The sequence below is a fragment of the Crocodylus siamensis genome, chromosome 1 (genome assembly GCF_052110815.1).
Source record: "Crocodylus siamensis isolate JL-2025a chromosome 1, ASM5211081v1, whole genome shotgun sequence".
Classification (NCBI taxonomy): Eukaryota; Metazoa; Chordata; order Crocodylia; family Crocodylidae; genus Crocodylus; species Crocodylus siamensis.
The window spans coordinates 360,216,340-360,233,491 of record NC_143395.1 but is presented as its reverse complement, the minus strand read 5'-3'; the positions used below and the strand labels follow the sequence as shown (position 1 = coordinate 360,233,491).

The following is a 17,152-nucleotide window of genomic DNA, read 5'->3' as shown; positions in this document are numbered from 1 at the left end:
TGTCTAATGGTGTTACAGAGCTGATGCTATAGTGGTGCCATGGATACAAGACTTGATTCTGGGGCTACTTTGATGTGCTGTTGTACAAAGCCATGTGGTTCTCTGGCTGTGTACATTCCTTTCGATGGCTCCTCTTTTTCTTGCCTTTTCTTTTTGCTGCTATCATTAATTCTTCTCTACCCGGAGCAGCTTAGTGGGAAAGGTATGCTGTAATTGGTTTATAACTGCTCATAATGATCTGGCAACTCTGTATGAGTAACAACAGGGAGCCACTTAACTAGTGATTTATTTAAGTAAGCGACATGGTTGAAAGGTAGTCCCAAATGTACAAGGTTAGCTAGTCACCTAATTGGACATGAATTTTCACATATAGTTCACAAGGGACAGATTTATTATGAAATACCAGATTTGAATTTATAAGCAAGCTTCTAAACTTATTTATAAGCAAAGTTAGTATAATCTGTTTTGGGACATCTTGCATTCCACATTCAATAGCTTTTAGCACATAGTTCACTTGAAGAATACAAGTTACGCTTGGCATTTGTAAAGCTCATCAAATATTAATTTAAGGTTTTATTTACAGATGGAGTAACAGACCTCATTTTGGTACATTAGTATAAACTTAGTGTTTTTAAAAATGAGAATTGGTAATGTTTCTTTCTTTGGCTGTAGTCTTTTATCAGTTTTTCAAGCTGCTGATTTTTTGGTCAAGGCTCTGACTGCTCCATCTCACACAAGACCCATGATACGGGCCACCCACCATCTGCAAGGCATAATTATTCGGCAGGCAGTACGGCATCCTTGGTAGTTATATGGCCAAGGGTAAAAGCCCATGAGAGGTTCACAGATTCTCTGGCACTGTGTGTAACTTCGTCTACATTCACTACAGCATATGCCTTGATGGTCCAGCATTGGGTCAAAAGCCATTCCTTCACCTTCAAATTGCTGAAACACAAAATAAAAACATGGTCTCTTAAGTATGTTACACAGAAACAGAAATGTTCCACATTTGTGTTACCCATCAATCTTGGCTTGATTTGCCATTTCTTTGCTCCACTTCTACACTAGAATTGCCCAAGTAAATAAATAGGTCACAATGTGAAGTCAGCCCTCTGCTTTCATATCATTATTTTGCTTTCCCAATTTTTTGAGAGCATTAAGGTCATGAAAAGTTTAAAAGCAGTAAACTCCAAGGTAGAGACATTAGTGATGGCAGAGACATATGAGGTTATCCAACCCCGTCCAGCTCAGGGTACAGGACTATTTCCCACCCCCCACCATAACACTTTCAAATGCTTTGTTGAGTCTTGTCTTTAACTAAGTCTTAAGTGGCTGCAATTGCATCACCTTCCCTGAGAAGACCATTTCACAACCTGTGCTTTGTAGGATTTTTTGATACTCGGAATCCATTTACCTTGTTTTTCAACCACTCCTGTTCTCCATTGTGTGGTGAATTCTGGAGAACTGGCTGTACTGCACTGTCTTGCCAGGAAGCAAGAATTTACAGCATTGGGAGAGGCAGAGAATATTGACAGACTCCATGGCTATCAGAGCCTTTCTATTCCTCCTCCTGGGAGAAAGTAGGAGAAGGCTTAGCTCTTTTTATTCAGTCCATTATTTCCCTCTGGTGCCTCTTTGGTGATAAAGAACAAGAAGAATTATGTCTAACTCATGCTTGCATTTTTACCCACTGCTCTCAAAGCCCCTTACTAAAGAGAGGAGCAGCATGTCCTCCATTTAGAGATTGACAAGCCAAGGTACTGAAAGACAAACTAATCTTGTCCCAGGTCTTACACAGGTCGGTGGCAGAGCTGCAAGCAGAACCCAGGTCTGAGACCTGATCTACTGCTCTGTGTTATACCAAATTGCTCCTTAAAAGGAAGAAGGAAAGAGCAGAAAGGGTCTGCTTAAGGCCAGGGCTAAACATGTCTCATAAATCAAAGACCTCCTTTCCCAGTGCTTACAGAAAATTGAGAGCATCTTCCAGTAAGTACCTTCTGTATAAAATGAGTTGATTGTCAGTAAGGAGTCCCCAGGGAAGCCTACACCAATTGTACTGCTGTTGCTCTTCAGAAAGCTCCTCGGTTTGCCTCAAAGACCCCTTGCACCTTCTAACTGGGTTATAATCCCTTCTGGCTGGCCCTACCGGGGATTTAATTCTGGTGCTGACTTTGGGTCTGGTAATTAACTGAATTCATAAGAAATGGAATCAATTTAGTTCTAGGTGATTTGTTTTAAGTCTAATTAAGAGGTGTCATCTGAGTAGAACACTGTCATAGTGCAATGATTTCCTGCTGCTACTTAAATGTCAAGACAAAGTTGAAACTTATTTTCCAAAGCAGGAGATGTTGATTTTGTGACACTGCCCTATTAAAGTGACTTTATTCCTGCTGCACCAAATGATAGATATGAATTGTCTGATGTAGGTACAGGAGGGTAGAAGCTGCTCCTGAGATTATTAATAGTTCTGCTGCAGTGGGGCAGGCTTAGAGCAATGGGGTGTCTTAACATTTTCATTCTGTAAATCGCATCATGTCAGAGATGGAGGGAGAACAAGGACCACAGCATGGCCCTCTCATCTCTCTGACTTCTTTTGCTGCTTCATTTCCTCATAAACCCAGCCGGAATGCAGTAGCCCAGAGGCCAGATGGACGTGGCTTGGTCCTTATCTTCATAAAGTCAGTGTTATGGGTAGAGGAAAGGGGTCTTGTGGGTGACATCTTTTATTGGACCCACTGCATGGTTGGGATAAATTTAGACACGCTTTTAGGTACACTTCTGCAGGTTTCTGGGAGAGAAGCAGGCAGAGCAGAGCTAAACAGCAAATGGAACAAGGGTTGGAACTGATATGGCTTGTGAATTTCAAGTACAACAAAGATAACTGACCCCTTGTTGATAAAAGGAAAAGAATAAAAACACAGATTCACCATCCAGCAGAACGTAGATACATTGCAAGGCTGGGTTCTTTACCTTCTCCCTCCCACTGTGAATGAGGTTTTCAAAGTAATCAGGACCATACAGAGCCACATCAAGCAGCTATGTGGGACCCCTGAGGTGCTACAGCTGTTTGCAGCTGGTTTTATTTCAAAGGGTGCTGCTTTTCTGACCAGCTGCTGAGTTCCAGTTCAGTAGAGATGTGGTGGCCTTTGAAGTAAAAACCACAACAAAGAGCCTTTAATTTGGCAACCTGCTGTGAGCCACCTGGATAGGAATGATCCAGTTCTGCTATAATTACTCACCATACCATGGAGACTGAGAAGAGGGAGGAATCCGCCATTTTACATGTCTGCACAGCTGTATGAAACTATTTTGAGAAGTATATGCACAAAGAAATGTAAACCCAGTACATGTTAAATACCTGCAGAAGTCAAATGACTTCAAAGGGGATTCTAGTGCAGATGTATACTTACATAATACGGGTTATCTGGATTAAGTATTTGATCAGATTCGTGGCTACTGGGCTCAGTGTCATTAGACTGGCGGTCAGGCTCTTGAAGTGGCTGCCCGGTGGGTGGCCTGGTGCTTGTTTCTTTTGTAGTGGCTTCAATTTGGTTTATGTCAAAATTTGCTTGGCGTATTTTTCTCTCAATTTCTCTCTTCTCCCTTTGGTTATCTGCAGAAGAAGTCACTGATTTAAATGTGTTCTTGCACTAGTTCAAGGAAAACATTGTGAATGGACAATCCAACAAAACGGGATTGTAACTGCAAAGATAGGTAGGCTCCAGATGGGAGCTATGTACAGACTGTGCAATTCCATATGTTTCAAGATTTTTTTTCCCCCCTTTTTTCCCAAATAAAAAAGGGCAGACTTGGGAAGGGCATTGGACCCACTGAGCTGCTGGCCAGTGACATTCACAGAAATGAATGTTGAAAGAAAACAGAGCTGGAAGACATCTTGGGATGTCATAAGTCCAGCCGCCTGCTCAAGGCAGGATCATCCCAGACCAGTGTTCGTTCAATATGTTCTTAAAAATGTCCAAGGATGCAGATTTCACAGTCTCTGTAGGTAGCCTATACCAATGCTAAACCACATTCTTCCTGAAGTCCAGCTTACATAGTCAGCTCTCAAGCAGAGCAACTGCAACTTTTTGAAATTTCCAAAGCATGGATTTATGATAGAAAAAGAAGTGGCTTGAAGGAGGACGTGTGAGACCTGAAAAAGTGGCTTAGTTATCTCTCATAGTACTTTTTTGATGATTAGTGCTCATATGCCAGGCACAGGAAATGTTCGAAATTTTTAATTTAGCAAGTTTTGTTTTGTTGGTCATGTAAAAAATATACCAGCAAGTTGCACCCTCCAGATGCTGTAGTATCACTCACTCTTATCTTTCTACTAAATATTTAATACTAAACTCTGAGAGCATCAAGGAAGAGGCAGTTCCGCTTGTCCTCTGCCACCAGCCCTCTGCAGGAAACCCTTCCAGTCATCCTTCATAGTCCTTTTTTCTCCATTGGACCAAATAGGTACAGTACTTTTTTTCCTCCCTCATCTCCCTGCCCAGTGCCTGAACACCACTCCCTATCTACCTCCTGGGCACCAGTGTCACATTCTCTGCCCAACTCCTCCTAATCTGCTTGCTGTGGCCTCACAGTGGTGTTGGTTATGCCTCCTTTGACAATTTTATATGGCCTCTTCTCCCTGCCCGCCTCCATATTCTAAGAAATCAGATGGCCTGAAGGTGAACTTAACTTCATATACATTCTTTGGTACAGCTGTTCTGGAGGGAAGGGAAGAATAGGCCAGAGAGTTTCACTTGGGGAGTTTGGTGTTTCCCATCATGGGTCTCAGCACTAGGCTGCAGAGACCTTGGGAGGCAGGCTGGGGAAAAGGGACACTAGATCCATGACGATACAGATCTCATAGCTATAGGCCCTGGCGGTTTAGATTTATTGGAAGGGAGGAAAAAAGGAGTTGGGGCACTCTCTTTTTAATTTTTTTTTTTTTTTCCTCTAATAATACCTTTAGTGTATGTTGGTCGAAGCCAGAAAATTGGAAGATCTCCACACAGCTCTAGGATCTTGGAGCTCAGGAAACTTTTGTCCTTTACAGGCTGGTCCACAGCTACCCAGATAAGGGAATTTTCATCAAATTTAACTGGCATGATTTCATCTTCCTGCAAGTAAAGAGTATAAAGCCTCTCATCCGGTGTCCTGTATATGTTACCTGTGCATCTTTATGTCAACAGCCAGGCACCAAACACAGCTTCAGCCGAGACTGATGCCAAATATGCTTCTGAAGATCGTTCTGCCTTGCAAATTACTTGCACGAAGTGGGGCCTTAATCAAATGGACATCAATGGAAAAAACTCCTGGAGTGAACCACTGAGGCAAACGGCAAAACTAGCCTCCACATTAACGGGGCTAGGGTTTTGTGCCCACTCTCTTTAACAGGGCTTATATTTGGGCCAGAGGATCAGCTTCTTAGCTGATGTAAACTGGTATAGGTCCACTAACATGAGTGGAACTGAGCTGATTTAAACTAAGAACAGCTCAAAATGTTTATGGGTTGTTGGCCTGTTCATTTTAGGATGTTGCTGTAATAGACATAGCCACTCTCCTGAAAGTTAGGGCAGGTTCTGGTTTGGATACAGATACTTCCAGTTTAAAGTTAATATGATGGGTCTGATAAAAGGTCTTGTTTAGTAGACCCAGTTCAGTTGACCAAGAATTTGAAGTATAAGTTAAGAGCTTTCATTTTGAAGTATGCCCTGCAGGTTTTCAGTTTGTAGCTTCAGAATAATATGACTGATTCTTTAAACTTTTTTGTTCAAAGTTTTATTTTACAAACAAAATGTAGCTATTTATTAACAGCAGTGAAACTTCTTTAAAAAGCCTCCTGTGCATCCTGAAAACTGGTATGATTTCAAAGTTAAACTTCTGAATTGCCTCTGTATGTCACTAAGATTTGGTAGATAATCCACTAGAATCAATTAATTTTGCCAAGTTGTTCCCTTAATATATTTACTTACTTTTATAGTAGGTCTCATGGAATCTAAATTCGCTATTCAGTTTTTGTAGCAAGAGCAGCATGTTATTTATATTTTCCCATTTGAGTTTTTCCCAACATCCCCACCATAAAAACAAAAAACCTCCAAACTTAACTGGATCTAGATAAGAAAAATAATCCAGTTGTTGATCTCCAAAGAAATTTTCCCCAACCCTGTGAGTAAATGGACTTCTGATATCTACACATTTATTTAATGAACCAGTTTATGCTCAATATAGGTTATAATTAGATATGTATTGGAACAAAAGATTTATATATATGTGTATATATATTTAACTGTAGATGCCAAAATTGACTAATGCAACAATTGAGGTGACATTTATAATCAGGTAAGTCAGGCAATGAAGAATTCTCCATGTTTCAATGTAGCATCAAGTTGGCAAATCATCTAGTCTCTGATGCATGCCTTTCAGGGCAATATATAGTAAGTAGCATGGTAAAAAAAAAATTGCAGGCAAAAATCAGGATAGCAAACACTTCTGCAACCGTGGAGGAACATCTGTTTTACCAGTAGAGGTATAACATTGCATGATGGCAACTTACTTCTATTTTCAATAGAAAGACATTGCCTTTACTTAATAATGTTAAACTATCCCAATTAGGCAAGAGAGACCACAGCTCCTTAAAATAATGAAAGGGGGTTGATCCAGCCCCCAGTGAATTCAATGGAAGTCTGGCATTCCTTCAAAAGGATTTAGTTCTGACCTTTGGTGCTCTCCCCGTTAGTTTTAGAGAGCTGCTTGCTCCCTCTCATTAAGTAAATGCATATTAATTATAGCAGCACAGAGTACAGTAAATTGTCATTCAGACTACCTTCACTGCACAACTTCTGGGGTTTTTTTGTTTGTTTTTTTTAACACCATAATTTTCTCCCATCTTGGTGTCAAAGCACAAGGAGAGGAAGTGGGAGATGGTTTTGACATTTACAACCTCCCTGAGGCAAATCATCCTGAGAACCTCAGCAGTTCTTTTTCTACCTACCCAGCTTTTTATTTCCCAGCTTTTTATTCCTACCAGTGGAATAAAAGCTGCAGCTTCTTAGGTTGGGCAGAGAGGACATATATTGCAGTGTCACGAAGCAGAGAATAGGTTTATTATGCTGTGTTAAAAATCTCAGCAGATGCTGCTGAACTAGCAAATGAGATTTTGTCAATCGCACAGAATTTTTTTTTAAATTATTTCTTTCTCCCATCTTAAAGCTAATGCACTAGTAGGAGGAAATCAGGGCTCTATCCATTCCACATTCAAACCACAGCTGCTTCTACTGTAGTTATGCTTGTAGCTCTGGGGCTGGGGAATCAGCATACAGTAATAGGACCTGATGGGAAACAGGCACAGAAGTAATCCTGAGCTGGTCTGTATTCCATTTTGTGCAAAGTGTTTCTGTGCCAGGCAGTCTCCAAGGAGAGGTTCTGGGGGCTGCCAGGTAGGTTCGGCCTCACTGGCAGTGCAGCTTTTAAGGTTTTGGAGCGGTGCCCAATGCAAGGCAGTTGGGTCACTTTATAGGGAGTGCTGAGGCACAAGACAACCATGGCCTTGTGGGGATTCCTCACATCTGTAAAAACTGAGCCCAGAATCTGAGGAACTTAATTCTTTTCCTTCAAAGGTGATCTGTGTGAGGAAAGCCTCAGACTTTCCAGCCCCCAACTTGGGACTGATTTGATTTATGGTGCACTCGCACAAAGTCCTATAGTTACTATAACTGGACAAGGTTTATTTTTGCTGGGACTGGAAATGCAGATTTCATGCTCCCAAAGAGAAGAAAAGTATGGCTTTCTGCTGTGGCAGGGTGGCTTATTCTCTGTTGGAAGCTCCGTGCGGGCTGATGTTGCTATCAGTCAATTATTTTCTGCTTTTACTTTAAATTCTCCAGCCAGTTCTGGCTACTTTGTCTGATTCTTGTCCAACCCCTGACAAGGCAGAGGTTGTAGGTACTTTGTGTTACTGCAGTCCTGTTGCCTTCCCTTACTGGGGCCCTCTGCCACAGTGAAGAGTGTGGAATGACACAGAGCCAGGGAAGTCAGTGGAACAATGTGGGCAAAGTGCTCAGGGTCTGGTCCCTGGGAAGCTTAATTTTGAAACACCTACAAAAAAAGGCTTTTTGCAAACATGAGGTGCAGACATCCCTGTTTGAAAACTATGGTCACAGCATTTCAGCCCAAAATTTGTAGTCCCTTAGAACAAAATGCTACCTTAAATCAATGCCCTAGAATCAAGTCTGGTTTGGGAAACCCATTTTTAAACTAGCAGGTCTAAGGTCAGTTAAATTTTTCTTTTGCTTTGGACTTCAAGTTTTTTCCCAATGCACCAAGAAGATTCCTTTTTACACCCTTTCTCAAAGATCTTGATCAACAGGATCCCTCCCTCTGGTCCAGTCTAGACACAACTCTCCTAAAAGCTCATCCAAACCACTGTCTGGATTGGTTAGAGCAACTAATTTTTCCTTATCAGTTTTTCTCAGAGGCATTTTCTCTTCCCTTCCAGGGCACTTGCTGACCAACCAGATCATTGTATTTAAATGTCCTTTAAAAGTCTTATGGGTTTATTAAGTATCTTAAAAGATTTCTCCCTACCAGCTCAAATGAGAGGCTCTCTTTAGTCATGGTATCCACTTCAGGAACACGAGCTTTAGCTTGTGCTTTAATGTAGCATTTTTCTCCTCCGGCAAAACGGATTCCGGTTATGCCCTACAAAACAGATATTTCATGGTTACCTCCATTAATGTGTCATCCAACTGCTTACAACAAGACCACAGAGAAACTATGTCCAAGCCAAGTGTAAGCAACTTGCTGCATTTTGTGCAATTTCTATTGAAGCAGACCCAGCACATAGAGAACAAAGGCAGAATTCCAGTGTTTGTTGTAATATGTGTTTTTATAATTCTAAACAAATGACACGCAATTCCTACATTTCTAACATCTTGGAATTCGAGACTGCTTGGAAAAAAGGTGCAGACTATATGTTTTATGCAAAGGTTAGTCTTTCTCGAATCTTCTCCTCTTCCTCAATTCCCCATGAGTCTGGTTTTCCCCACACATTAGGTGGATCAAAAAACCCCCCTGTCCTTATAATCTTAGCATTTTTTTTACCCCCTCCCCACCTGCCATCTTGCTCTATTTTGTTTCATACAGAGGGAGCAAAGGAAAGGATCTCTACAACGATTATGTGATCCATGAAAACTGCTCTGCTTAACTATTGGGCAGAAAGAGATGTGCAGTGTCAATAAGGCTACTTTGGAATGGGCCATTCATGTTTTTGAGATACCTCACCAAGGAGGGAAACCGTTTTGCAAAAATGCCATTAGTTATGGTCAATGCATTTCTTAAAACACAGATATTCGTGCCCTTAGCAATTTGTGTGAGCTACTCATCCCAGTGTCATAGCTCTGCTTTGCTTACAGCCCTAGACTAGCAAATGAACAAGCAAATACACTTGGATGCCAACTTTTCTAAGGGTTACTAATGGGTTTCCTCTGCCACTAACATAAGGTGTATTTCCTCAATAGTCTGTTCAGCTTACATTTCAACTCTTTGGGACTCAAAACTTAAGTTGGCCCTTTTGCTTTCCTGGACCCTGACCCCAGCACTCAGTAAGTGAAAGCAGAGCTCATTTACCTCAGTCAGTTAGCCTTGGCAGCCAATTTCTGCCCCACATACTCATCTGTAGACACCCAACCAGTTGTAATTGTTCCTAGGTCTCTGTTGAATATTTGGCTGCACTTACGCAGCAGCTAATAGCTGTCGTGAGGGGCCAGAGCTAGAAGAATTCATTGGATTTCCACTGAGATGGCATTTCTGTACAGATGTGGAATAGTGAAGGCACATGACTAGAGGCTCACCACCAACTTTATAGTTCAGCTGTCAGTAAGGCTGATGCTATGATCCCAGACTATACTGCCAACAACTGCAGACTGTTTGGGGATTCAAGGTTTTTCCAAACATACATAACTATCCCTATGCATGCACAGAAGGCAGGAAGCCACTTCCTCTTCTGTTCCTGGACTTAACAAGTGGGGAAGGGCAAGGCCAGCAGAACCCACATAACTTCCCTCACCAGCTTTCTCTACCTGGTTTTGTTTTAGATGTTGCATTTCTTTGGCTTAAAGCTTAACCTTGCTTCCTCTAAAGTCAATGCGAATTTTTCCACTGACTTCAATGGGGCACCTTAGGAGATGTTTTCAGGGAACAACGCAATGCTGTATAGAAATGTGTGAAGCAGCTCGGATACTGGAAGCAATATAGTCACAAAGTACAGTGTTTCACCTCAGCTAATTAGCTTTACAGAGAAGCTGGGAATATTGGCTCGGGTGCAGAGCTGCACTAATTCTGCCAGCATACACATGGAGTCCAATGGTAGACAATGTCTAATTTGAAAGACCTGAATGATTGTACTTACAATCTGGAAATCATGCACTTCTACAGCCTCTTCACTTCCACTTCCAGTTTTAAAGGTCTCTAGGTTGTTTCCAGTATCTATTTCCATTGATCCTTCTTGTACTTTTCCATTAATACTCATAGTATAATGAACATTATAAACCTGAAATGGAATAAAGAATATTATCATTCTTTTTTGGGGGGGGGGGGGTGGTGGTTTGTATCTTCCTGTCTTTCACTTTTAGACCAAGTCATATGCCAATCTGACTGTCATATCCCCCTTCAGTTCCTGGCTTTTATTCATACTTACACGTTTTTATTCATACTTACTATCGTGCCAAAGTCAAAATCCCACTAATACCCCAAAGAATGGTATTCACAGGCAAGCACTTTTTACTGATATTTTGACATCAGCAAAACTAAAATGAGGAATAGGTTAAGTGTGATTTAGGCCCCTGGCACATGTTCATTTAAAGGCACCATGGGATCTTATCCTCAATCCCAAAAATCACATCATCTGTCATGCCACCCATGCATGGCTGGAGGCATGATAGTTTGGATCTGGGATCAGATCCCAATCGCACCCATTCTATCTGCCAGTTCAGGGAAGCCTGGGATTGTGGTATAAATGTTCAGTGTAATGGGGGCCTAAGGAGCTTTTCTAAATTATGCTGTGGGGAGAATTTCCTGACGTTATATTGTTCAATAAGCTGGTTAATTGCACAATAAATGTAGGCATGTTACATGTAAAAAGTAATTATCACATGATAAAAATGGCCAACCAGCCATAAATATATCGCTTGAAAAATGTAGAACATTTTGCATCTATTTTCCACCAAACTTTAAATTGAATGTGTGGCATGTTACCCTTTGGGTGATGGGAAGTCAGAGAACTCAGTGAAACCTAAGGTGACTGCTCCCTCCCCAACCTCAGCTAATTGTCAGCATCACTGTGGGAATAAGGTTCAGCAACCGGGACAGCTCTGGTCTTGATGCTGAAAATGGCCAGCTGGGGCAACAAGTTGCAAGGTTCCTGAGTAAGCTGAGATGGGCTTCGTGCCCTGGGAACCTGACTAATCCCAAGCCCAGCAGCCTTTCCAAGTCTCTTTTAAAATGCCAGGCTGTGGGGAGCTGGGCTGAACATGCCATCTTCAGATGTCTGGGGGCATGGGGTTCCTGGGATGGTGGCAGGGGGGCCCCAAGAGGGCCAGGATCCTGAAACTTCTAAAAACCATGTATGACACTGGGTCATTCTAGAAGCATCCTACCTGATTGTCAGACCGGGCCAGGGATATCTTGAGGTCCCAAACTGTCCCTGAAACTATCCAGGGCTGGGTATGACAATGAGCTCTCAGGGTCTTGAACCTACCCCAGGTCTATCAGTGGCTGCACCTGACAATCAAGTGAACCAACCTGACAGTCCCACATCTGGAACCTGCTCAGAGCTGGTGGCAGCTCTGGGTTCAGGAACCACCCCTCCCAGTTCTTCAGGATCCGGCTGAGAGCAGCTCCATAATGGTACAACTGGGATGAGTAGCTCACACAAATTGCTAAGGGCAAAAATTAACTTCAATTTACTCTAATCATCAGTATAGCCATCTGGGGTTCCCATTTGCAGGAAGATCTTGTTTGATGGCAGTAAGTACCTGAAAAAGAGGTTTCCAGAATGTAGAAGGCTGAGTGTATTTTCTTTCAGGAGTGTAAGCTCAACCCAATTGTCCTGTAATTTTTTTTTATTTTCAAAATACTTGGTTTTATTTTTGCAGTGATGGAAGGTTCACTATGGGTGCATCCACACATGCAATTAATGTGCAGAAAGCTTACTGCACAGTTAATTTACTGCCCTGTGCAGTAAGCTTTCCCTGGGAGCACATCTCCACACTGCGGGAGGAGCAGGGAGAGCTGTTCCAGCCCCAGGGCAGCTGCCTCCCACCCTGCTCCCCTACCCTAGGTAGCTGCCTGATGCCCCCACCCCTGCTCTGAGACTGGAGCAGGGGCTGGGTTATTGCCCCCTGCCCCAGCATCAGACAGCTGCCAGGCCCCAGCTCTGAAAATGGAACCAGGGCTGGGACATTGTCCCCTGCCTCGGCAGCAGGCAGCTGCTGGGGCTGGCTCTGATCTCAGAGAGCGGGTTCGGCATCAGGCAGCTGCCTGGGGGAGGGAACAGTTCTCCCACCTCCTGCTGCCCAGGCTGATGTTCCATCAGCTCTAACTGTACATTAGCTAAGTAGGTAGTAAAACTACTACCTATATTCACAAATAGTAGACAACAGCTCATTAGCCTATTTTAACACACAGTAGTTGCTGCATAGTTACATAGTAATGCTTTACTGGGCAATACCAAATGTCCTGCTGGTTATAGGAGTCTGCTGAAGGCAGAAGCAGCAACGGGCATGATCTTGATTTTGGTGGAACCTGCCCACCCCACCACAGCCAGGGGGTGAGCTGCTGCCGGGCCAGGCAGCCCCCGAGCTGTGGGGGGGCGGCGGGGGGGAGGGCCCAGTCCTACCCTCCGTGGTAACGGTGAGCCCTGGGGCCAGCAGGACAGACTGTCAGCGGGCCGTGTGCCACCTGAGCTCCCAGGGTCCTGATCTAACTTCCCTGGAACCCACCAGCATGCTGCCTCCCCATGCGGCAGGGCACTGGCGCAGGGTCCAGGCAGCACTGCTTGCAGGGGACGGTGTATAAGTCAAGGTGGAAATTTAAGGGTAAATATTTTGGCTTCAAACTTTGACTTGCATACTGTGAAATACAGAATATATACCCCACATTAAAAACATTCTTTCTGCTCAGAAAAATCCTTGAATTTTTAAAAATCTTAATCTGAAGATGATATAAATTCTTGTACATGTATACATAATGCATTCAAGCCTGTAGATGAAGAGTGAAAATGTTGTTCCTTACATTTTTTAAAGCAAATTTATTTATTAATTAAATACAGCGTTGCATAGCTAACTGTCAAAGGATGGTCTGTGGTGAAGATGCAGACGATGTGGCATGTTAAATAGATGCATTTCTTTTACCACCTTTCTGTTCTGATAGCTGGAATTTGCCAACGACAGGATTCTTCTGGGAAAGGGTGAAGATAGGGTAACAAACTGATAATTTATAAGCAAAAATAGAAGTGGTGTTTGTCAGTGCTCACATTGATAAATTCCCTTTCCTAACTAGAATCAGCTTCTCTTATGTGACTCCAAATGGACAGGTGACAAAAACATTCTGGACCTATATGAAAAATACCAACTTAACTTAACGAATTTATTGGCAAGTTACCAAGAGAAATGTACAGTGGAACTGTGCACCTAATTAAATTTAGGCAGTTTGACTCAGTCTGAAAATCCCTAATTCCAAAATGAAAATATTTACATTCATAATTCTTTAATTAGTTCAATCTTGACTTTCCTTATTTAAATCAGCTTGACAAAACTTTACTGAAAGTCCTTCCTTACAGGACTGAAACTATTTTGCCACATTGAAAGAAGAGCATTTATTGCTATAACTGATCTCTACTACACCCTTTAGTTCAATTAGTCCCTTGTTCTCTTTAACCCAATGTTCCCTGCTTCAAGAGCTCATGCTCTTGTATAAGTTTTATACCCCAAACAGTGCAGAACATTTGCTAGGTGGGAGCTGGCAGAAAGCGAGGGAGGAGGGTGGGAGTTTATGGAGCCTAATCGCAGTATTTGTCTTGGTGATTCTCAACCAGGGCCCCTTGAGGTCCTTCCAAGGGTCCCGCAGGGGGCCATGCAATGTTGGCTCTGCAAACATGATTCACAAGATGAACTCAAATAGAAATCCACAGTATCAAAATCATTCAGACCTGTTGTGACCATTTAGACCTTTCGGAGTTCTTTGCATCAGAAAAATCACTCTACTTTCCTGTCCTCAAAAAAACCAGTTAAGACCTTGTGTTTTCTGAGGGCTGAGTTAAGTCCAACAAGGTTGAGGGCTGCTCTAGGCGCATGTTCTGGAGCCTGCAAGAACTGAGATGTGGGGTGTAGTCACACATTCACTGGACATATTACAGTTAGGATGTATTAAAGTTAGCAAGCTAGATCATCCTCGCCTGAAAAGGAGCAACTTTGCAGAGCCACAATGGCACTTAACATATACTGAACTGCTTGGCTCTGGGTCTGCTTCTGTTTTAGGGGCACTTGGCTTGTGTTAAACTGAACACCTGAGCTAGAAAGACAGGCAGGTTTAACATCAGAACAGGAGCAGGACAGTCCTTTATACAGGCAGCTTGAATGGCAGTTCCCTCAAATTAGCCCCAGTTATCACAGCGGGGAAGCATTATATCAGTGCTTCACAGGCACTCAGGGGGACTTAAAAGAGATGAGCAGGCTGGTCCAGGATTTGACTTGCATAAAGGGATGGGGGGGGGGGGGACACAGGAGGCTTAGCCCGGACTGGTCTGAGGCGGCGCGTTAATTTGGACGCCTCGCAGGTACCTCACGTGGGACAACGCGCTTGTGGGTCTACAGCAGCGGTTCGCAAGTGGGCGCCGTGGATAAAACTTCACACGAAGACGAAGTAAAGGGAAGCTGCGGATCTAAAGCAATTTTAAGTAATGGATGAGATGATCGGATTGATCTCCATTTGAAACTTTAATATCCAGATTGGCACCCGCTGCTTTTCCTTTTAAATTGGGACGTGCCCTTGGGCACACGCACGTGGGGAGCCCCTGGCGCAGGATCCCAGCCTACAAGGCGTTGTCCTGGGGACCCCAGGGTGCACTCTCGGATCCCGGACTACAAGGCTTTGCCCGGGGAATCCCCGGGGCTTGCCTGTGGGATCCCAGACGACACGCGCTTCGCCTAGGGGGTGCCGGTCCGCGGGATGCCAGGCGAGAGGCTCCGTCGCGGGGGTGGGTGCCGGGGCAGGCCGCCGCCGGCCGGGCTCTCCCCGCCACCCCTCCCGCCCCCTGGCCCCGCTCACGTGCTGGTCGCTGCCCTGCCAGAAGTAGAAGGCGCCGATGGCGCCGACGAGCAGCAGCAGCGCCCCGCCGCCCAGCACCGCCGCGCCCGTGCGCAGCAGCCGGCCCGGCCTCGCCGCCGCCGCGTAGGCGGGCGGGAGCCCCCGCTCCGCCTCGGCCGGGCCCGCCAGCGCCAGGGGCACCTTCTCCGCGCCCGCGCCCTCGCCCATGGCTGCAGCCGCCTCTGCCCCTCGCCCTCCGCGCGGCGCGGCCACCGCCACGGGGCTGGTCCGGCACCGCCCCGCCCCTGCCCCCGCCCGCGCCCTGCTGCCAGGGGAGGCGGCGTCCGGCGTCCCGCCCGCTCCCCGCGGCTGCGGCTGCGGCTGCCTCTGGGGGCGGCGGCAGCCCGAGCCCGCCTTCCGCCTCCAGGCGCCCCTTTACACTCACGTCCCCCTCCTCAGCCTCCGGGTGTCCCCTCTTTCACTCAAGTCTCCCTCCTCAGCCTCCAGGCGCCCCTTCACACTCTCATCCCCCTCCTCAGCCTCCGGGCACCCCCTGAAACATTTCCTTATCCCAAACCCTTTGGGCCCCCTCAAAATAAAGGGAAACACGTGAACTGTATCACCACCGTAGAAGATGATTCAAAACACTGCAGCATAAAATACTGCCCCCAATTCCCCGAGGGCTAAAATAATTCTGAAAACCAAACTTGTGGGAGTGTGCGTGCCCTAACCCAACTAACGTGAGGAAGTTTTTCCTTTGAGACTTCTTTGCTCAAACCTCAAGGCACCCCACCTGAGAGTCAAGGCAGCCCCTGCCTGGTTAGAGGCGAGGCGCTCCCACAGCAGCCCTTCTGTTACCCGGCCTAACATTGGATTTGGGGGAGCGGCACTGAATTCATAAGTGCGGGAACAAAACTGGCCCCTTCTCTGAAGAGAGCGTTTATTGAGCACAGCAATTTGCCATTTCAGATACGTGAGAAAGAACAACACGAAAACTTTGCTGACGCTGCAGTGACACAAAGTAAGACACAGCAACAGCGCACAACGCCGGTGAAACAGAAACTTTGCCTCGGTCTCAACGTAGTCCCGAAGACAGTCTGTAGCCAGGTGATCAGAAGTTCCTCTGGGCTAGGTCTTCCTAGCTGGCAAGGATGATGCCACAGGCCTCATCTTTGCCTGGGTTTTTAATGGAATCTGCACCCCCTTCTCTCCCTTAGGTCTTTCATGTATGCCATGTCTCTCACAACTCTCACACATTCAGCATCCGTCTTGTCTCTTGCCTTTTCTCAGGTATTCCAGTCTCACTACTTACAGATTCTACTCTGAAATGCAAATGTTGGGCTCCTACAGGTGCGCAGGGAGCCCGCTCCAATGCGCCGGAAATCCAGCGTGTCAGAGCAGACTCGATTGAGTCACTCCAGCAGCTTTCCACGTCACACAGATCGGTATCCCCCACTGGAAACATGGCAGCGGGGCGCTTTGAACTAAAACACATTTGTTGAGCTGTAGTTCAAAGCACCCCACCATCATTTTTCAGCGTGTGGACGCTGATACATGTGATGTGCAGGCGCTTTTAATTAGCATGGCTCACTAAGTAAAGCGCCCAGTGCCGCTTCCCAGAACACATGTAAAAATGCCTATAGTGCCATGCCTTCCCTTCCAAAGCTAGCTCAGGTCCTGCACTTAACATCTGTCACGTAGCTTCAGCCCACACTTGTGATGACTATGCCAGGTCTTTGCCAACAGTTAGCAGAGGCACCCTTGTTAGACTCAAGGGGCGCGTCCAGATGTGTGTAGACATTTGGTTTGTCCCTGGGGAATGTCCATGCCACGCACACTTTGGTATGTGGCAAGT

General features: G+C 45.0%; 1 protein-coding gene across 1 annotated transcript; it reads right to left on the bottom strand.

Annotated features, from left to right (window-relative positions):
- Window positions 1–268: 268 nt before the first annotated feature.
- Window positions 269–15,577, bottom strand: CNMD (chondromodulin). Its single transcript, XM_090024758.1, has 6 exons — window positions 15,319–15,577; window positions 10,403–10,543; window positions 8,581–8,694; window positions 4,961–5,114; window positions 3,411–3,613; window positions 269–945 (listed from the first exon to the last, which is right to left on the bottom strand). Exons 1-6 carry the CDS (start codon window positions 15,523–15,525, stop codon window positions 730–732), a joined length of 1,035 nt encoding a protein of 344 aa, XP_089880884.1. The 5' UTR covers window positions 15,526–15,577; the 3' UTR covers window positions 269–729.
- Between the last annotated feature and the right edge of the window lie 1,575 nt (window positions 15,578–17,152).